At 37.9% G+C, this 22,920-nt stretch overlaps 1 protein-coding gene across 2 annotated transcripts in view; it reads right to left on the minus strand.

The window, feature by feature from the left end:
• The window catches only part of PIP4P2 (phosphatidylinositol-4,5-bisphosphate 4-phosphatase 2), a 40,444-nt gene extending 19,629 nt beyond the window's left edge, over positions 1-20,815 (minus strand). The window contains exons 1-3 of one of the 2 annotated variants that reach the window (XM_028518368.2): positions 20,569-20,815; positions 4,769-4,917; positions 90-196 (exon numbers count right to left, since the gene is read on the minus strand). In XM_028518368.2, the coding sequence (XP_028374169.1) occupies positions 90-196; positions 4,769-4,917; positions 20,569-20,674 (362 nt within the window). In that variant the 5' untranslated portion in view covers positions 20,675-20,815. The remainder of the gene's footprint in view (positions 1-89; positions 197-4,768; positions 4,918-20,568) is intronic. The other variant, XM_028518369.2, reaches the window with a different exon arrangement.
• Positions 20,816-22,920: the final 2,105 nt, after the last annotated feature.

Consider the following 22,920-nt stretch of genomic DNA (forward strand, 5'->3'; position numbering starts at 1 on the left):
GAATAATGCCTGGCACGTATGAGCCTTTAATAAATACTTTTTGAATGAAATGAATGAATAAATGAATGAATGGAGTCTTCATCTCTTACCAGTTGGGTCTCGGACAGCCTATTCGCCGAGATGTGTCCTTACAAATGAGGAGACAATTACAAGGGCATCTGACATATTTTTTCCCTGTTGGGGGATTTTTGATTGGCTAGATAAGGGAAGAAAATGCAAACACAGCAAAATTAACCAAAGTACAGATTGCCAAAGTTTGTTTGCGTATAAGAAAAGCAATAATTCCTTAAAAACTAAGGCCATGCTACCTAAGCACAGTTTAAGGAAAAGTGTATCATGAGTGCTTTTAAAAGCTCAAATGTTGGCAAGCACTCCAGGAGGTTTGGGGGCTGTAGAGATATTTCAAAATTAGTTTGTATGGGACTTTTAATATGGGAAAAATATTTAGTGCACACCAAGAGTTGTTTTCCCTTTGAAATTCATACAACAGGTTCATCTATCTGACCAGATGCAAACATTCACTGGGGGCTTATGTGCCTGTCTGGGAAGAGCAAACTTTGCAAGAATAGTAGGCAAAGAGGAATATATGATAAATTTGAACTTTTCCTAAACTTTCCTCACTAGAATATCAGAGGTAATTAGTTTTATGACATCTTCTAACTCTAAAAAAACTTACAATAGCTCTTAATGCTAGCATTACTTTTTTTCTTTAATTTTACAATCATTTTAAAAGAGAGAATAAATAATACCAAAGAAAACACTTCCTTCAATTCTAGGACTCAAACTTATTAAAGTAAATTTCTATGATGGACTGAGAGGAATATAACCTCATTCCTGTGGCATGCCTTGCAAAAATGTATAATCTGAATGTAATCTTGATAGAACATCAAATAAACCCAAATTCAGGAACATTTTACAAAAAGATCTTCCATGTACTCTTGAAAAAATGTCAAGGTAATAAAGAGCAAAGAAATAACTTAAATTTCAGATACAGAAAGATTAAAAAACATAACCAAATGCAACATGTAATTCTAGACTGATTTCTTGACCAGATTTTTAATTTTAATAGAATATTGGACAAACATGAATTAGGTCAAAAGATTATATAACAGATTGTATCAATGGTAATTTCTTGCATGTGATAATTTTCCTGTAATTGTGTAAGTAGATATATTATTTTTAAATAAAATCACACTAAAATGTTTAGGGGTAGATGATCAACATGTCTGTAATTATCTTAAAAGATTATGAAAAATGGTGATTTATTCAGAGGAGAAAGTTAATGTAGCAAAATGTTAATATTTGAGGATTGTGCATGAGGAGCCTTTGGGAATTCTCTGTACCATCTGTTATTATTTTTATAACTTTTCTGTAAGTCTAAAACTTATTTTTAAAAGATTTTTAAAAATTTAAGTTAATGATTTTGGTAGAAATATGTAAAAGCTAGGAATAAGCCACCTATAACTTATTAAACTATTATATAGAGAAAATAAATCTGAATATCTAAAACTAATGAACATCTAGAATGTATTACTATACTATCTAAAATATCCAGAAAACCAGAATTTGGCTTAATTTTTATACAATCAAATTTTGCTGTTAAGCAAACATATGCTTGGAAAATGAAAAGACTTTCTATTTTATTCCCATCACACTTCTAGTGTTCCTCATCTTGTAAACAAGGCAATTGAACAAGAAAATTTCAAGCACTAGCCTCAGTGCCAGCCCAGGCCATGTCACATCTGGTATGCAGTGAAAGGTGGGAAATGACATTGTCTTTATGCAGAAGTTTTAATATTCTTACTTGGCAAAGTAAACTTGAATGTTCTAAGCATGTTATGCTGGGTACTTTACCCCCAACAGCAACACTATGAGGCAGGTATTATTATTATTATACCATTTTTCAAGAGGAAACCACAATTTAGAGAAGTCCTCAAGCATATATCACTGCTAAGTGGCAGAGTTAAGATTCAAACTCCAGTGTGTTGATCTCTGAATCTGATTCATCATCAGTTCTGTAGCCAACTAGCTCCACTCTTCTCCAGGACTTCTCAAATTTTCCATTAACTTATCTCAGAAATCGCTTTTCCTTTAACTTTAAATTTTGTATTCTCTAAAGTTTGCTAAAATTTATCCATATTCTCTCCTTCTCTCTCTCTCTCTCTCAGACACATCCCTATTTCCCTTTCCAATTCTATTTACTGAAATAAAAAGGACTTTTGTTAGCCTTGCTTTTTGTTTTTATTGTTGTTGTGTGGGGTGTTTTTCATCTCCACGGGAATATCACGTTCCTCACAGAGGTGGTTGACCTGAGGACAATGAATCACAGTAAAACTGAGCTTTTGTGTTCCACCCTGGTTCACTATATGTATTCTTTTCAATCTAGAATTTCTACAGAGAAGTTCCTAATTGCCTAACACCTCATTAAATTCATAACTTTAAGATGAAATTACACAAACATTAGTAAGTAATGCTAAAGAACTCCTCAAAAACTTTTTTTCCTTCCTTATAATGTTACTGATTTCACCCAAGGCAATCTGATTGAATACTATCCATTTTCTCTGGAATATTCACAATTATTTACATTTCTTTATATAACAGGGGTGCATAATGGTATAAAATTTTCAGCACAATTTTCTTTATGTCCAGAAGTAATTTATTTGTAGTCAAATCCTCTTGGTCCTGTATGAACTCATCACCTCTAAGTAACCAAATTGAGGGTGGTGGCTAAATCCACAGTGACTTTTAGATTCCTGCATAAATAACCTAATCTGTTTTGTTTACTTCCAAATGCAAGTATAAAGTTTTAAAATGCCTTTTTTCCTATTCTTTTAAAAAATGAAAGTTTGTATAGCTGGAGTGTTGTATACTTGTCTGATATGATTTCAAATTCACCTGTTTATTGCTTAAAGGAAGTTGTTTTAATCCATTTGTTTATAGCAAAGATTAAAAAAGGTTGTTTTTAGAAGTAAAGTTATGTTAGGACATCACCACCTGCTCCTTTGTTGTAGATAAGCACCCAGTGGCTCCGGTGCTGAGGGGCCCAGTTGGGGGCTTATTCACAAGACCAAGTAGAGATGTAACTATGGCAAGGGGATCTTTAGCCTACATACTGATAGTTATGAAGGCTGTTGGAGGGTTTCTGGCTGAGCAAGGAACACTTTGCTGGACAGCTCTCCGAAGATACTGAAACACTTACTCCTGCCCTAGCCAATGCGATTCTTTGGGTGGTTGTGGCTCTCAACTGTGCACCAGCCCTGCAGTCCTAATCCCCAAAGTAGGCAGCCTATGAGACAACACCAGAGCCTTGGTTCCCTAGCAGCATAACCTAGCAACAAGGGACTTTGATTTTGGAGCTGGCAGCTGGAAGTCAGGTGAAGCTGGCTCTCTGAGAAATCCTCTGTTACAGGTCCAACTCTGTTAAATTTGGATTTTATTCCTTTTGTCTCCCCTTGCCTGGAACAATAGTGTGATTAATCTGCCATTTCTATGAATTGTACTATTTCTGTACTGGCTTTTAAAGAGATATTGTCTTGTATTATATATTATTGCCTTGTGAGATTATTCTAATTCCTGTGACAAACCTGTGATAAATCAAAGACAGAATCAGTCTTCCAGCATAGTTTTGCTGCATCTCCCAAAACAAAACAGTGGAGGAACAAAATAAATAATTAATATCAAATCTAAGGACACCTTTGGTATCTTTTTAAAATTATTATTTATGTCTAACACTTCATATTTGCTTGCTAACTCTAAAAAGAGCACTTAGGAGGTTAATGCTAATTAAATTTACTAAGTGTTCAACTTAAAAAAATAGCTGGTTTTGTTATCACCTATTCATACAAAAAAGTTCTCCAAATAATGTCCTTCATGGAAACAATATTTAAAATAGAATATATTATTTTGTAACTTAAGGTTTTATTTTATCACTTTTATATAAAATGTATAAAGCCCAGTATCCATATTTGATGTTTTTTAGAAGTACAATAATACTAAATGATTTTTCAAAGATTTTTTAAAGAGGAAAATAATACAAATAACAAAATTAAATTTTATTTAATTGCAGATTTAAAGATTGACATTTAAAATATAAAGCCTAACCATAAAAGCAGAAATATATTTACTCTAACCAGTATGCACTTCACCAGTTTATTACTTGAATCTCTAAAAATTTTACTTAAACTTTAATTGCTCTTCCCAAAGTTCAGTAAAAAAAACTGTCCTTCAAAATTTTTTTAACATTTCACTAAATTAGTGTCAAGTAAATGTAATAAAACACCAAGCTTCTTGTAAATAATTTGGCACAGAAGTCAATAATAAATCATAACCAGAAAAAAACTACTGACATTCCACAAACATAAAATAAATTTAAATAATTTTCCACATAAGTACCAAGTCCACATTTGTGGTGTACTTCAGTATATTTTAACTTTAGTGAAAATCGGAATGGATTTCGTTGTGAGGTAGATAGACAGTGAAGATAATTATAAATAAATGTCTATGGTCAATCTCATTTTAGAAAATAAAGAGCCAAATGATATTATATTTAAATTCACCATGATACTTTTGTAATGAAGTAAGCTTTAAATTAAACACCTGAAGCACCCTTGTATGTTAAATGAGAGACACTCAGAGACAAGAAATAAATGATAAAAATATGCCATATTTGTGTCCACATTTACTTTTAAAGTACATTATTGGTATACTTCCTTAAAGGAGAAGATGTCAGATAACAGCTGATGCTTTTATTAATGGAAATTTCACTTACTGTAGCTTCATTGCAAACTGTGCACTTAACCACATGCTGGTGAAGTTTGCCATCCAAGTTGATGAGTGACTGGCACACGCGACAGTTTATCACTGGAATGCCACCAGTATCTGGACAGGCGGTGGTGGTGTATGGAGGGGGGAGTTCTGCTGAAAAGATACCAGTGACTGAGTCACACGTATTATGGCTGGTTTGAGCATATAAACAATAGAAATAAAGTAGGAAACTATAAAAAATACCCCGTTCTTTCAGTTGTGTGTTTAAAGCTAGTCAATTTATTGAAATTTCAGAGCAGAAACACACATGGGACTGTCTTGTGAAGTAGAATAATTCCTAACTCAGATAAAATCCAAGACATTTTGCTAGGGTCTACTGCAGTGACCCAGTTCCCATTTACAAACTCATACCCAAATATCCATTGCATTCCTATGCACAAACCCTCAGAGCTTGTATTAGAAAAGTGATGATATATGCCTGAAAATCTTATGCTAATGATCTAACTACCAAGAAATAGAAAGAATCAATGAAAGCAAAGTTTTTATTTTATTTTATTACTGTTTTTCCATCAGTGTGGCTTAGGCCCTGCCCAGGAGAGTGCACATCACCACATCAGTGGGTAAGTGAAAGGAAAGTATTTAAATAGTTTATAAATGTAACACATAAATAGTGTAGCTATCATGCTGAATTTATACTAGAACCAGTGTAATACCTGTTAGCTATGACAAACAAAATAGAGTTTTGGTGTCAGTCGAGGAAAGATAAAAATGAACCTAGAAAAAATAAACTTATCAATATGGAACAAAGCTAATTAGGATGGAACTAGTTAATATCAGGCACAAAACAAAAATAAACTTATTTTTTGCTTCAAATTTTTACTTAACATCAAAAACCTAACAATTGCACTCAAGTATAGGTAAAAAAAAATATGCCTGGAATCTTGTTTAAATATTCCAAGAAAAAAATGAAGAAACAGGTAAAACAAGAATAGTAAAATATTGACAATAGATGATATAATGACATGGAAAGTCATCTTGTTCTTACTACCTTTGCACGTGTTTAAAAATTCTCAGAATACAAAGATACACAGAGAGAGAGATGCTGTTTTTCAATAGGCCTGAGGTTGACTAGTTGGGTAAAAGGCGGAAGCCCAGTTTCAGAATCCCATTTATCTATCCAAAGTGTACATTTATTAGGAAAATCTGACAAAAATGATCTAGATATACTACTCTATGATGGTACTTCTAAGGGAGACCACCTAACCTCCTGTAGGTTTCTCAATTGAAAGCAGTATAGAATCCTTCAATGTGAAGCATTATCCTAGTACAGGCGCCTAGAAAGAACTACACCTAACACGTGTTAATGTCCCCCCCAAAAAGAATGGGTATTTCAAGGGGCACCTGTGACACTATAAAATACAATCACAATAGCTAATCATGAAAAAAACTACTCTTGAAACAGAGATTTTCTATCCGCTGGATTGGATTCTGAATTCTGTGGTATTTTAAAATAAGTTAGAGCAGAGCATATTATGTATATTTAAAACTCACATATGACCTCCTGGCATCATTGCAGTTTATCGTATAAATTTTTTCAGTCTTACAAAGGATTAGCAACAAATATTATTTATTCAAATAACCCATAAGAAGCTGAATTTCTGGGGCAGCCAAGGTTCTGAACTGGCCACTCTAGAGTGACAATACACACACATTTCTGGAAGGTTTATACCAGAGCACTACTGAACACTGAACTTGAAAAGAAACTATACAGCCCTGATGGTTCATTTGGTTGGAGTGTCATCCCATACAACAAAAGGTTGCCGGTTGGATTCCTGGTCAGAGCACATACCTAGGTTTTGGGTTCAATCCCTGGTTGCATATGTAAGGGAGGCAACTAACCAATGTTTCTCTCTCTCTGTCTCTCCCTCTCTCAAATCAATAAACATATCCTCAGGTGAGGACTAAAAAAAAGAAGCTATAGATGTCTCAACTTTTTAAAAGTATCTTTAAACCCTTGAAAGAATTTAAGGTTCACTCAGAGTGACCTGTATTGTAATAAGAAGACAAAAACAGACTAAAGGAACAAGGAAGGAGTCAACACAGATTTGAACCCTTATAAATGCAGAGAAGTTTATCAGATCTCAATATAGAAAGTATTGTCCTGGCTAAAAAACACATACCTCATGGGACAATCAAGACACACTGCCTGCTGTATAATAATAAATATTATTTTTAATAATGATTAACAGTAGCATAATTAATAAAAGTGAGTTCCTTCTCTTGCTTTTCCCTTGTTATAAAGTAACATGAAGCATTTCTCTTATAATTCTAGGTCTCTATCTTACACAGTATGATAGAAATTTAAAGACAAGGCAATATCACTAAGAAAACATGCGCGTTGGAGGTGAGGGAAGGAGGCCACACATCACAACCATACAAAAGGACAATAAAACCCAGGCAAAAGCTTTGCTCAGAGAAAATTTCAATGGGTGACCTTAAGAAGTTTTTGAAGTTCATCAGATCCATCAAAACCCTGTGAGTTTTTCCTCTAAAATTTGTACTATGTAACTTCTAAATTCTCAAAAAAAGGCCTTCAGTAACAAAAATATGCCCAAATCTATTCTTTTGGAAGCTTAAGAAGTGGAGGGAGGGGGAAAGAATATATATGAAGTGAGGATTATAAATCAAAATGGGGAGATTATAAATTCTGTAAGGCTTGCTCGGGACTGATTTACCAACTCTGCGATAGTGTCTGGTCTATGACAGATGCTCACTAAATATTTATTGTATGGAAGAATGAATAAAAGAGTAAATGAATGAGTGAATCTCTGAAATTTATTGAACACATTTCTCTTAAGAAAATAACATTATGTATATTACTGCTACTCTCCTTATAGAAGAGCTGGGTCCTAGCAGGGGACTCAGCTTGAAGGAAAAAAAGAGATCTTTTCCACATAGAATAATACCTTCCTTAAACCATGCACAGAGTGGGGAGGCAGTCAGGGGGCATGTGGACCCACCAGAGGAATAGAATCCATTCAGGAGATCAATAGAATGACAGATGCTGATGCCTAATTGCTCCAATAAACAATGTCCTCAGGCCTATCATTTCAATGTTCTGTCTATTACTTCAGCCCGAAGGTGATTTAAACATACTTCTTGTACTTTTATCCACGGTAACCTTATAATTCAGTATCTTCTTATAAGGGACTTGAAACTCCAGAAATTTATTTCAGTTAGTAAACCTACAATAACTAGCAACTTAGATTGTTCAACTGGTCACTTTTCACATTTAAAAGGTCAGCAGATCACCATTATTATACTATTTTAAATTCCTGCCATTCATAAAAAGCCCACTGTAAACTCAAAGTGAGGAATCATTAGATATTAAGAGTCAAAAATCTGCATTTTGAAAGTCTTGTTACTTGAATAATAGTCATTTTCTTTATGGGGTTTGCCTATATAAATAATATTTTTATTCCATGTGAACAGTATTATTTATATCAGCAGTCTTCCATCCTGGAAAAATATCCCTCAGATTTTCAGAATTATACAATGTTATAAATTTAAGCATTTTAAGAATTATATGGTCCAATTCCTTTATTTTATGGAAGAAACTGAAGGCCAGAGATTCTAATTTTCTTTTTTTAATATATTTTATTGATTATGCTATTACAGTTGTCCCATTTCCCCCGTTAACTCCCCTCCACCCTGTACACCCTCTCCCACCCACATTCCCCCCTTTAGTTCATGTCCATGTGTCATACTTATAAGTTCTTTAGCTTCTACATTTCTCATACTATTCTTACCCTCCTCCTGTCTATTTTCTACCTACAATCTATGCTACTTATCCTCTGTACCTTTTCTCCCTCTCTCCTCCTCCTACTCCCCTGTTGCTAACCCTCCATGCGATCTCCATTTCTGTGGTTCTGTTCTTGTTCTAGTTGTTTGCTTAGTTTCTTTTGGTTTTGCTTTAGGTGTGGTTGTTAATAATTGTGAGTTTGCTGTCCTTTTACTATACATGTTTTTTTAATCTTCTTTTCTTAGATAAGTTCCTTTAACATTTTATAAAATAAGGGCTTGGTAATGATGAACTCCTTTAACTTGACCTTACCTGAGAAGCACTTTATCTGCCCTACCATTCTAAATGAAAGCTTTGCTGGATAGAGTAATCTGGGATATAGGTCCTTGTCTTTCATGACTTGGAATGTAAGGTCTTCTTGCCTGTAAGGTCTCTTTTGAGAAATCAGCTGGCAGTCTGACTGGAACTCCTTTGTAGGTTACTGTCCTTTTATCTCTTGCTGCTTCTAGGATTATTTCCTTCATTTTATTCTTGGCTAATGTAATTATGGTGTGCCTTGGTGTGTTTCTTCTTGGGTCCAACTTCTTTGGGACTCTGAGCTTCCTGGACCTCCTGGAAGTCTATTTCCTTTGCCAGAATGGGGAAGTTCTCCTTTATTATTTGTTCAAATACATTTTCAATCTGTTGCTCTTCCTTTTCCCCTTCTGGTACCCCTATAATTCAGATGTTGGAACGTTTAAAAATGTCCTGGAGGTTCCTAAGCTTCTCTTCATTTTTTTGAATTCTTATTTCTCCATTCTTTCCTGTTTGGTTGTTTCTTTCTTCCTTCTGGTCCACTCTACTGTTTTGAGTCCCAGTTCCCTTCCCATCACTATTGGTTCCCTGTGCATTTTCCTTCATTTCTTTTATGGTAACCTGCATTTGTTCATCTAATTTGTGACCAAAATCAACCAATTCTGTGAGCTTCCTGATCACCAGTGTTTTGAACTGTGCATCTGATAGGTTAGCTATCTCTTGGTCACTCAGAAGGATGAGTTCTGGGGCACTGATTTGTTCTTCTGTTTGAGCCATCTCTCTCTCTCTCTCTTTTTTTTTTTTTTGGTCTGGTCGCTCCTGTTACGGTGAGGGGCAGAGCCTTAGGTGTTCACCAGGCCTGGGCACCCCAGTCGCTAGATTGTGACGTTGTATGTGAGTGCAGGGTGGAGAGGGAACAGTGGCGGTAGCTCTGTTCTCCGTGGGACCTCAGTCCCTTCCCTGGGATCCTGGGTTGCGTGCTCTGCCCTGCTCCACAATCACCGCCTCACTGGGTCTGCCAGCTAAGAGTTTTTCAAGCACTTCAGCAAAGGCAAGAGATGACTCCTGTCTCAGAGGCCCCTGCACAGAGCTACCTCTCTTAATGAATAATTTTACTACAAGGAAGAGATGTCACGACTAGTGAGGGTTCTGTAAGACCACCTAGACAGAATCGGGTTTGAGTTAAAAGGGATTAGGATGAGAAGTAGGAAGAGTCAGGGGAAATAAAAATTAGAAGAGAGTATGAAAAACGGAAACTCATAAAACAGACAATGAAAGAATATAGATCACAAGGCAAAGATAGTGTTCTTTCTAAAACACTCAAAAGGACCCTTAATATTCTGTAAACCCACAAGTGATCAAATTACATTTTCCCATCACAAACATCAACATAGTTTATCTATTTTATGGCAAACAACCCTTCCGTTCTACAAATTCATCCTGGTGTATTAATCTGTACATCATTTTTTACCAGGTATATCTCCAGCATTTTAAAGTTTGACCTTGTTTGGTTGAACTGCTCTGACCATTATCATCTCAGTTATGCCTTTGTTAGTCTCTTCAGTGGAACATTTTCCAGTTAATTCACTTATTTTACTAATATACTCCTTTTAAAAAAACTTTACTGAATTTATAGGGGTGAATTGGTTAATAAAATATACAGGTTTTAGGTATACAATTGTATAATATAGAATTGCATTATATAATGTATTGTGTGCTCACCATCCCATGTGAAGTTTCCTTCCATCCTCACTTATCCCACCTTTATTCTGTTCTATCACCCCCTACCCCTCTTTCCCTCTGGTAATCACCATACTGTTGTGTCTATGAGATGCTTCTTCTTCTTCTTTTTTTTTTTTTTTTGCTTAATCCCTTCACCTTTTTCACTCAGCTCCTCGACCCCCCCCACCTCTAATAGCTGTCAGTCTGGTCTCTGTATCTATGAGTCTGTGTCTATTTTGATTATTTATTTTGTTCATTAGTTCCACATGCATATGAAATAATATGTTATTTATTTTTTTCTGACTGGCTTATTTCACTTACTAATATTTTTCATAATATTTTCCAGGTCCATCCATGCTGTTGCAAAAGGTAAGATTCCCCACTTTTTTACAGCTCAGTAATATTCCTTTATGTAAATACACCCTCATATTTAGCCCCTCATGCCCTTGACAAATGTATCAAAAATGAAAAATGACATCAGATTAAAATGAGATAAATTTTAGGACACAATGATTATAGGATAAGCAAGAGAAGTACAAAGGGCAAGTGTGTGAGGAAAGCCCTGGCTTTTTCTCATCCTCAGGATATTTGTGGATTGGGTTAGGGACGGAATGACAGAGAAAAGGAAGCCCACCTGCTTTCCCCTCCTCTCTGAAACCAAAGAAACAAAACTATTCCAGGAGATTCTTGGGTTCTTTTAGAACCAGGGTGCCCTTAGAAAGATCCATCTGACTAAAGTCAGGTGGGAAGACAGATGTGGTAGTTATTAGGTTCCTGATATTCAACTCCAAACCTACCCTTCTCTGCTTTGTCCTACTGGGCCTGGAACACGGAAAACCTCATTTGGCTTTGCCAGCTGGATGCACATTATGTCCTATTAATAGGTGACGATAAAGGGAGACCACAAGGTCGGAGGAGAAAGAAGGGTCTTATATCCCTTTCCTCAAACATACAAAGTTTTCTCCAGAGCAGACACTTCAGCACCACCTGGCTTGTGCCTCTCAGAAGTCATGCTTCAATTCTGAATGACTCCTCCTTGAAAGACTTCATTTTAACAATTCCAATCTCTTCCTTTATTCTCTCTGGCTTTAGGGTAGTAGCTACTTCTTGCATTAAATATCCCCTAAAATGTTAGAATCATATTTATACATGTTAATTAGTTACCTAATTAACAACTTTCTATGTAATTAATTATTTTTACAATATTTCACTCTGTTGTTTCTGTCTTCAAGTCCTAACTAGTGAAAAAACTCACACCAGGAGTCATCCCAGGAAACAACCCTCAGAAACAGGCTGGAGACGTAGTTTGGTCATATTTTTGGCTGGACTGCAGTGCTGAGCTTCTTTCCAGTGGGACATAATGTGGTAGCAAATGGCAGCATGCAGTGGCACTCTCATGAATCAGATTTTCCCCTGTAGATGATTGTGAGGTTTGTGTCTCCTTCACTTGACCACTATGGCAACAGTAATCACCATATGAATTGTGATATACGGTAGATTTTCATGAATGCACAGGAGCCTTTACAGAGAGAAAATGAGAAGTTCTCAGCTCACATCCTAGTTAGAGAACCAGAGAACTTCTATCATAGCCCTAAAGGTATCATTATTTCTAATCTTTACAGGACTTATATTGTTAGAAATAAAACACAAAACCTAAGTGTGTGGATTGCAAAATTATAATGTCAGGTAAATTCACAGTCTTGCTAAGTCTCTCATGTGAAAGGAGATTGATTGCAGAAGAGTTAAACACTGGAATTGGAATGGGGCCACCTGGTTGCACTAAACAGAGCAGAGAATGAGTAGAAAGCAGTTTGTCTGTTCTTGTGTCTGAAGAGATGAACCTTCACTTACAGGAAATCTCTGTTATAACCTCACCTAAGGCAGTTGTCTTACAGAGGATGACCTTTCTCCCTAAGACCTATCCTTCAGCCCTAGTCAAGACACATGACTAGGTTCTGATTTCAAATTGCCCTAGAAGGTCAAGTATATGTGTGACTCAGGATAAAGCAGCTGACACAAGAAAATTGCAAACTTTTGATAAAGTATATTGTCAGATACCTGGAGAATATGAGTACTGTTAAAGAGGACAGAATCTAACACTGTGTTGAGCCAAATGTAATGATATGGGTGCACCTTCCAAATGTTCTAGATTTGATGTTTTTTGAAGCCGGTAGTGGCTAAATCATTTTACTTGGTGGTGGATGAGACTTGACCTTACATTTATTGAGCTGAGATGTCAGAGCATCCCTAGAATGATACAAAAGAAGCAGTCAAAGGCCTAGAGAGTTAGAAACATTGGAGTGAATTAATCATGAAATCCGCATACCCATGCCCCACAAATTCCATGAAAATCTGGAGGAGATACCTTTCACTAAGGTATATATACACCCATCATTTAGGGAAACTCATGTCCTGTGTGGGCCAGGCAGAGCAGCACAAGATGACTCTCTGAAATTATAGAAGACCAGAGCAATGGAGGCTAAACAGCAACACTTAAAAGCCAAAGACAAGGTGGGTGCACTAATCATAATGGGAAAGTCAATATTAGAAAACTTTGACTCACAAAACCTTTGACAGTAGCTAACTGAAATAAGTCTAGGATTGAAGTGGATTGGTAACCTACAAGAACATCACTTGGTTATATATAATAGAAAATACTAGGTCTTGTAACCAGCCACCTGACTTGAGTAACCACAATGCAGGAGAGTCACAAGTTTCCAACAAGTATGTAACAAAGCAAGTTCACAGACCCCAAACGCCTTTATTGAAGAAATCGTTTGTGGCTTTGAAGAATGATACAGCATCACTGGTATTAAGTAAATCTCTATGCCTTCCTCAGGAGACCCGAGTCCATTACTAGAGTGATTAGGGAAAAGAAAATTACTACATTTGCTAGGGATTAATAGAAACTGGCTCTTAAATGGTGCTAATTCTTGACTCAAAATTCCACTGTGGTCCACCAAAGAGAGGGCTCGTGGCTATCAGGTCACAGGTAATGGCTTTCCCCAGGACCAACTCAGAGTGGCCCCCATAGATCCGAGGACCCACTCTGAAGTTATTTTCCCAGTTCTTAATATACGAATTGGGATATTCTTGTCAACTAGCAAAATACACACATTGGTTCTCTGGCCCACTGATTAAGGTAGGTAGGGTCATGTATAGGTCCCTGGAAATTCTACTAAAAATAATGCCACTGCAAAAGATCTGAAAATGTAGGAGTGGTGATACCTGTCATATTTTTATTCATCTTACCTGTTTTCTAAATTTGACTGCTTCTCCAGGGAAAGTCTAAGGTTTATAATGGAAGGGGTGTATTATAAGGCCTCTCCATGAGCTCTGAATGCCAGACAAAGTACAGAGGTCTTTAGCTATATAATCCGGTGACAAGCAGAGGCCAACTAGACACCCTGTGGTACATTCCCAGAAGTTAGTTAGCATACAGTCTGTCACAAGCATCGATTCTGTATCAGACACTGTGCTAGATATGTTTCGGAAACCGCAGAAAATGAAGTATGGTGTGCGGCTCAAAGAGCTTATGTTGTTAACATAGTGAGGCACTGTTTGCAGTGCACCCTGCCTGGTCTCAGGAAGCTGTAACTGCCCATGACTTAGGCTGAGTGAGAGACCTCTGAACCAGGAGACACTAAGGAGACAAAACGTATTTCCCTGGCATGAACACTGGCCTCCTACGCTTGATCGGTTAGCCAATGACGGGTAAGATTTCCCCTGGAGGGAATCGCCTAAGACAGGCACGATCATGAGGAGGCCTCAGGGAAGAGACTCGGGGCTGTGGAAATGAAGGGGTGATGGATATCAACCCCTGCTCCCTCGGCTTTGTCAAAGCCTGAGTCCTTGTACTTAGCTGCAAGAAATCCTAGTCTCCTAGCTGCCGTTGTCTCCTCTGCCCCACTCAGGCCTGTGTAAATAGCAGGGGCAGTGCAGCCCAGACCAGAGTCAGTGGATCCCCAGGGTAATCAGGCCTGGGACATAGAATATGCAAGATCCTGTGAGATCTGCTTGCTGGAGGATGTTATTAAATTAGAATATGAAGGCATAGGCAGGAAATGAAACTAGCTTTTAGGTCCTGTAGTCCTTTTAAATGATAAAAACCCAAACTCTGCCCAGAATCCCAGCGGGATATCTACCAGCACCTTTGAAAGTTACTTATTCCTTTTGATCTTTGCTGGCAGACTGTAAATCCACAAACTGTGTCTGTATTCTTAATAAAAATCCTTCTCAGGCAGGGGCTTGGGGCGCTCTCCACTAAACAGAGTAGCCGTTTTGTCCCTATTTTCCCCACAAGACCCGGTTGTCTCCGTGTAAGTTTTTTTCGTGTTTCAATGAACCATCCACAGCATTCCATGGTCACTGCAGGCCAGTGGTCATGACAAGGCACAATTTCATGAGGCAAATGTTCTCATAAGAACATGTACATAAGGGACTTCTGTCAAGATGATGGAGTAGAAAATACTGTGTTTTCCTCCTCCCACAACCACATCAAAATTACAACTAAATTCTAAACAATCATCCTTTAGAACCACCTGAAGACTAGCTGAATAGACTCCTATACTATGAATATAAAGAAGAGACACACACACAAAAAACAAACCACATCAAATCTGGTAGGAAGGCCCTGGCTAGTGTGGCTCAGTGGATTGAGTGCTGGCCTGAGAACTGAAGGGTCGCCAGTTCGATTTCCAGCCAGGGCACATGCCTGGGTTGTGGGCCAGGTCCCAGTTGGGGGCATGGAAGAGGCAACCGATTGATGTATCTCACACATCAACATTTCTTTCTCCCTCTGTTCCCCTCTCTCTAAAAGTAAGTAAATAAAATATTTTTAAAAAATGGTAGGCGGAAGTGAAAATGTGGAATGGGCTGGTCCCACACCCATGTTTGGCAGAACGGGGAAGAATATCTTGGCTGAGGAAGTTCCCCTGGGGAGTGAGGGATCCTATATACACACTGGGCTTTGCAGCATGCAGCACCAATGTAGGAAAGAGGAGTCACCACAATATATGGCTGTGAAAATCAACCAGGAATTCTGTCTGGGTGACCCAGAGGGCTGTATCTTTTTTTTTTTTTAATGTGGATACATTCTCCTAGGTGTAATCAGATTTCTTACCAAGAACTGTGTCACAGACTATGATTGCAAAAGGGAACATGGCATATCACTCTTTTTCAGGTGGGAAACTGAGTCCCAGAGATGTAAAGTAATGATTCTAAGGTAACAAGTCATAACAGGCAGAAACTGTGAGATTCCCCCAAGCCAAACAACACCTGGAGTCATATTGTCCCTGAGACCATATTAAGGGATTTATATAGAATGCTTGGGAAACTTATCTGAAGGCCAGAAAAATGAGCTATGCTTTCCATTTCTTTTTCACATGCATATTTTTTTCTTTCAGAGAAAAAGAAATTCACTTTACAACAGCAACCAGGGTAAAAACAAAAATCTAGAAAAGTGCCAAAGCAACACAAACTCTGAAGCACCCTCACCACCCCTCCCCCCAAAAAAGATTAGAAGTCCTCCCAAAAGAACAGAAAAACTGCAAGAAGAATGTATTCCCTTTCAGGAGCTATTAAAGGGATGTCATTCCCAGGTTATAATCTATCTCTTCAGCTTTATAAAAATTAAACACAAAACAGTTGAGCACAAAGCTGTATCCAGGTTTGTCTGCTTTTCCCAAAAGCGGAAGGATTAGGGTTTCTATTTGGATGACCTTCCCGATAGCCTCTTGACAGATGTCATGCTACATCTCCTGGCAAAGCTTACAAGATTTTAACAGAATACTCTAGCCTAATAGTTTGACATTCCTGGAAGAAGTTTGTAGAATCCTTGAAAATAAAATGGAAAACTGAGAGCATCATCTGTCACCACAGCCAAGTGTTATCATACATATAATAAATAATTGGGGAATGAAATGTATTCTTTAGCCCTGATATCTCCTCAGACTCAGAGTTGTACATCCAACTATCCGATCAACACTTCCAGTTGAGTGATGACTATAGGTATTTCAATTCGGCTTATCCAAAACAGAATATTGATTTCCAGCATCCTCCCCCTTCCTGCATACAAACTTCTCTCCTGATTGCCCATGTTAGATAAAAACACATTTTTTTAACCTAGTTGCTTAGGTCATTTTGGAGATTTGTGATTCCTTTGTTTCTATTACAATATGCCCTGTATCCCATGACTTCCACCACCCTGCCCTTAGTTCAGACATATTCCACTTGAACAGTCTTCTGATTCATCTCATGTGTTACTAATCCCTTCTCAATTCCCCCAATCATCCACTGTCCACATACCAACCAGAATGATCTTGAAAAGTAAAACATTTCACGTCTCTCCTTAGCTCTAAACCTTCCACGGCTTCCCATTATTCTTGGAATACAATCCCATTCCTGAAAATGTCCTACAAAGCTCTCCTGGTTGTCCCTAATGCAGACCCCTAAATGCTTCTACCATACCTGCCCTACATCACATACTCTAACCCACTGTCCTACTTGTTTTAAATCAGCATGTTTTATACTTGCTGTTCCAACTGCCCAGTATACTCTTCCCCAAAGTCTTCCAACAACTGAATGTGATTCATTTTTTCAGATGTCTAAGCAATTGTCATCTTTGAGGTATCTTTCCTGAACACCAGATCTGTAACAACCCAATGCTACCAGTTACCTCTGTCCTCATGCCCCTCTGTGTTCTCTCTGCTCTGAAATTATAATGGTCCTGTATGTCTCTCTCACTGGAGTGCAAGCTCTCCAACATCTGGGACCATATGCTAGTTGCTGAAATATTTGAAAGGATGACTGACTGAATGCAACATTTTGTAATTAATGTTTTTTTAAAGATGCTAGCCAGTGCTGAGAGAACATGTGGGCATTATAAATAGAATACAGGTGCCATGGCTGGTGTAGCTCAGTGGATTGAGCACGGGCTGTGAAACCAAAGTGTCGCAGGTTTCAATTCCCAGTCAGGGCACATGCCTGGGTTGCAGGCCTTGACCCCCATCAACTGCACATTGATGTTCTCTCTCTCTCTCCCTCTTTCTCCCTCCCTTCCTTATCTAAAAAATAAATAAACAAAATCTTAAAAATAAAGAATACCCCGTTCCTTTAAAAAAAAAAGAATACAGGAAACACGGAGTCTGATGCCTGCTGAACAACGGGAAAGAAAATGGGCTCCCACAATAATGGAAAACTGGAAGCAGATACACTTCACCAAATTGGGCTCCATTTCCCCTTCATAAGAGTGTGGCTCAGCAAAGCAGATTTTGATTCAAAAACTGGTTTTGAAAAAATTCCCTTAAATGGATCCTTAGCTTTAGCATAGCCCCAAATCAAGCTTCATCAAGACCCTCCACAGCCCTGTTTGGGCCTTCAGTGGGGTTTGGGTAGCTGCTCTCAAATACACTGCATTTGTTTGACTCATTGTGACAACCTGTCTTTCAGAGGGTTTCAAAATCCTTGGCAAATAAGGTAAGAAGTTAAATTAATCTTACAGTGTTTTGTGTGTGTGGTGTATGTCATCTCTTCCTACCAATCCACACCTAACCTTAAACTCTGCAAGGATGCAAGGATGTTCAGAAGTCAAGTGTGTCCAAATACAGGGCAGGGCAAAATTAGGTTTCCAGTTGTTTGTCTGGAAAAAGACATGCAGGTTATGATTCTTACAACAGCTTTATTAACTCAAACAAATGTCTCTCACAAGTGTAAACCTACTTAGCCCATCCCTGTATATTCAAGGACTCTTGAAATGGGTTGAATGTTTGTGTGTTCCCTCAACATTCATATGTTTAGCTCCTAACTCCCAATGTGATGGTATGAGGAGGCATGGCTTCTTGTAGGTATTAAGTCATAAGTGTAGCCCTCTTAAATGAGATGCACTCCCTTGCTCTCTTCCCACCATGTAAATATCTGTCAAAAATGTAAATAAAATTACTTCTCATTTAAATTTCATGTTTACTAGATATAATGCCATATGAAATTACTTTCTCATTATCTAATTATCATTTACTGGTTAAGAAAAAAAGTTAGGCCCTGGCTGGGCAGCTCAGTTGGTTGCAAGGTCATCCCAATACACCAAAGTTGTGGGTTCAATCCCTGGTCAGGGCACATACAGCAATCAACCAATAAATGCATAAATACGTGAAACAACAAATCAATGTTTTTTCCCCCTCTCTCTAAAAAAATGCTGAAGTTTATAAAAGAAGATGAAAAAGGAGAGGAAGAAGAAGTAGAAGAAGAAGGAAGAGAAGGAGGAGGAGAAGAAGAAAAGTTATTCTAACATAAGGCAGAAAGATTATTTTGGCTAAAGCCGTAGTTAAAAACAAGACAACAGGCCCAAAATGTAGTTACTTATGCTAAGCCCCATGTCACCAAATGGAGACTAATCATACTTCTATATTTCTCTCAGAAATGGAACCTTAAGCAGTCAATAAGTAGCTACTTGATCTATACTAGTGAGGTTATATGTCATCCCCTAGGAAAGTGACTTTGTCACAACCAATCTATATTTTTGCAAGTGTGACTTCCTTGTGTTCCAAATAAATTTCAAATATTTTGTCTTAAATGGTGACTGGATGAAGTTTGACAACATTCACTGGTAAGTAATTAAACCCCTGCTGGACCATATATTTAAGATAGCAGTAAAATATTAATATAAATTTTCCCATTAAAGAAAATTCTACATCTGGTATCCTCTGGCACAAGTTTAATGCTGACCAAAAAAAAAAAAACCAACAACAACAACACATGAGTGTGTGCCTTCTAGGGTGAGTCTTTGTTCCATTTTTGTACCTTATTCTCAACACTGATAATACTGAATTACTCACAGCTAAATATCTTTTCACTTTGTCCTGCTTCTTGTTAAGTGTGGACTAAGAGCTCAATTGTACTTTTCAAGTATAATGTGTTAAATGAAAATTTTTAAATGCAGACAAGTTCAACGTGCTCTGCAGCTTGCTCCAATTCCAGACTTGAACTTGGAAAAAAGTGTGTACAGGAAACAAGATCTGCCCATATTGTCAAAATTAACATTTGCTTCCTAGGCTTTTTTAAACTTCTCTCACATTCAAATAAATAAAAAGATGAACTTAAGCTACAGTTGCAAAAGCCATATTTGATCAATCTTTCACTATTCTTAAGCTTTTTTTAAGTATTGCCTTCCATTTTCTATACTCCTGACCCCCTTCTTTCTCCTACAGCAATCAGCTCAAAGCATACGACAAAGATCTTTCAATAATTTAATAGTTTGGTAAATTGATCCTTCTTCCTCTGTAAATCCCATAGCTATCAAATCTTTTTGGATTCTATCTTGGAAAGAAAATGTATAGAAATATAGCAGTATTAATTTGGGTTACTTTTTATAAGTTCATTTCAATCTCACCTAGATAGTATCAAAAATACTCATCTTCCCTTCTCTCCCTTCTTATCCAAGCTAGCACATAGTCTTTCCAAGCAGAAGTGAGTAACAAGGAAGGGCAAGAATTTCAGACATACCAGGAATATTGATTAAACTCTATTCCTTTTGGTAAGGCAATTTCCTGATTGAACAGAGCACTGGTGGGTTAAACCTAGAAGATGCATATCTTTACAAGCTAAGCCTTTTTCAAGGACAGATGCCAAGGAGCAGTACTCCGAGGTTTCTCAACAACCTGAACGGGTTTCCTGAATGATTGTGAGAGATGAGCACACTCCCAGCTGCACTTGTGGTCTGCTCTGAAACACGCGAAGCCCAGCTCGGAAATTCACATCGCATCCGGTACCCGTGAGGTCCGAAGGGGTGGCAAACACAACACACTTCCAATCACACGCGCGCACACACACACACAAGGAAGCCTGCAGCGAGGGGTCAGGCCTGCAGGCTCTAGGCAGTCAGCATCAGTCTCCCACACCAGGGGACAGCGCCCCTTAGCCAGAGCTGCAGCCGCTTGTCTTTTCTGTCCTAGGTCTTTCCCACTGGGTAGGAGAGTCGGTGCTGGCCTTACCTCGGGGGCTGCTTTCTTGCAAGTACTGAGGGGCGGTGGGAGTGACGTTTCCCGAATGGGGGGCAGACAGCAGAGGCGAGCGTTCGTCTGTTCCCTCAGCAGCCATGACTGCGGCAGCTGCGGGCGGGACGAGCAGGGCTTCGGCTCCGTGGGAGGGGCGCAGGCTGCGACAGCGAGAGACCAGTATATTTCCCGGGGAGGGAAGCGCACCCCGGATCAGGACACGGGGAGGAGAAGCAGAGGAAAAGAAAGAGCAGAGAGTAGACGAGGGGGATGGGGAGGAGACGCGGGAGGCGGGAACTTTGGAAAAGGACCAAGGGGGAGGGGCCAAGGGGGAAGTGGAAGAAAGAAGGGCAGAGGACCGGGTAGGAAGGTGTGTCAAGAGGAAAGGGCTAGGGAGGAGTACCACACTGCGGGACGGGTAAGCAGGAGGAAGGGTCTGCAGCCCTTTTCTGTCTAAACTTGACGTTTCCTTAACTAAGGAGAAGGGTGAGGAGCAGCCTGAGAGGGGTCAGGAAAAGCTTAAGACTCCAGTCTAGGAGACCTGCAGCAAACAAGGATCTCAAATTCAGCCCCTTCAGGGAGGAATTCTTTGCTGTCAAACTTTGCACCTCACTCCTCCGGTTATCAATTCTTTCTTGAGGGCTGCTTCTTTTTTTTAGAAAATTATTTTTCAACATCTGTCGTCTAAGAGAAAGTAAACTTTCAATAATGCTTTGTTAATTTTTAAGTAGCTGCTTGGCATTCTAGTAGCAATGTCTTTTGAAATGATGCATACTGGTTTAGGTTTCATTTCACAAAGTAGGTTCCCATTTTAGTTTTTGGGTTTTTGTTTTTTGTACTAAATTGTCCCTGGCACATAGACAATAATGAAGTTTATGAATAAGAAAGACAATGAAAAACTATTTCTTGAGATAATGTTTTAAAATTATCTTTCACATGTAAAAGTGAAAAAAAAAGCTAGGCACTGTTCTTATTTTGCTTTCTGTGTTTATTTTACTTCATTTATTTCTTTGTTTTTCTTTTTTGGTAGTTTGCTAAAGTGGTTTAAAAATCAAAATTTTGAACATGCCCAGGTAAAAACGCAATAGGAACATAGTCATTGGCTCATTAGTAATTTTTTTTGCAGTGTTTCTCTGCGACATTCAACAAATATTTATTATGTTCTTGCACTATCTACAAAGGTGAATAAAACAAATCTCAGTCCTCAGATGCCCACGAGTCAAGTAAAAAACAAACCAAGAAATAATCTAGTAGCCCTAGCTATAGATCTAAAGTAATATGCAAAAAAGCAGACTTTAGACAATCAAAACTACTTCTCCTATGTCATTAACAAGAGTCTTCATTTTGCTCTCTGAAGATACTCTTTCTTTCAAAAAGTGCATTTAGGCACCAGCTGAAAATCCAAAGAAAATAATTAAAGAATGATGTCTTCTAATATGCATCATATTTTGTGGGTCAGTAGTATCAGGATACAATATAATATAAGGGTCCTCCTATGATAAAATACAAGGGCATTTATAGGTTTCCAGGAACCTGGGAAGTGAGGGGTCAAGGTGTAGCATTCCCTGAAAAAGTGAACAATTTAGAAAATAAACAATGACATTTTTACAGCTGCAGTCTAGAAGCTATTGAGCTAAAGAAACTTTTAAGAAGAATCAACAAAATCGTATTACTATAAGTGTCCTATCCTGTGACTAGTCACACTCTATGGTAACAGTGTGTTCACATTTCAATTACCCACCATCCCTTGACCTCCAGCTGACTTTGTGGTGATAAACTACCATACATCTCTCGTTCACCATGAAATCTACAGCATCTAACATAATGCCTGGCATAGTAACAAATGCTTAATATGTGTCAAATCAATAAGCAAAGGAATATATAAACAAATCCACACAGTCTCAGAATCTTGCTAAAAGAAATTGTTAGAAAAAGTTAGGAGTATTTCTTGATTTTTTTAATGAAGATGATAATTTTGCCATCTGACTGACCAGTGTTTCTATTGCTTAATTATATTTCTACATGAGGGTTTCTTTATTGTCTATGTAAAAATTATCGGTATACATTTTTCTTTCTTCTTTTATGGCTTCTCTATTTGTTTCAGACCTCCTTTGAGGGTATTACAGCTAATGGCAATTATTCTTCTTATAATATAAAAGGTAGTGGATCTACTGAGATTATAATTATAGCAATGTTGAGTTTTATAAAAATTAAAAAAGTTCATTAATAAGTATCACTTTGTTCTAGTTTAAAGATATTACTATGGTTTATAGTTGCTCACAAATGGTATATAATATTCATCAAGCCAAGGCATTAGTGATTAGATCTTACCATCTCTCTTTGGATAAG

The sequence above is a fragment of the Phyllostomus discolor genome, chromosome 7 (assembly GCF_004126475.2).
Source record: "Phyllostomus discolor isolate MPI-MPIP mPhyDis1 chromosome 7, mPhyDis1.pri.v3, whole genome shotgun sequence".
Lineage (NCBI taxonomy): Eukaryota > Metazoa > Chordata > Mammalia > Chiroptera > Phyllostomidae > Phyllostomus > Phyllostomus discolor.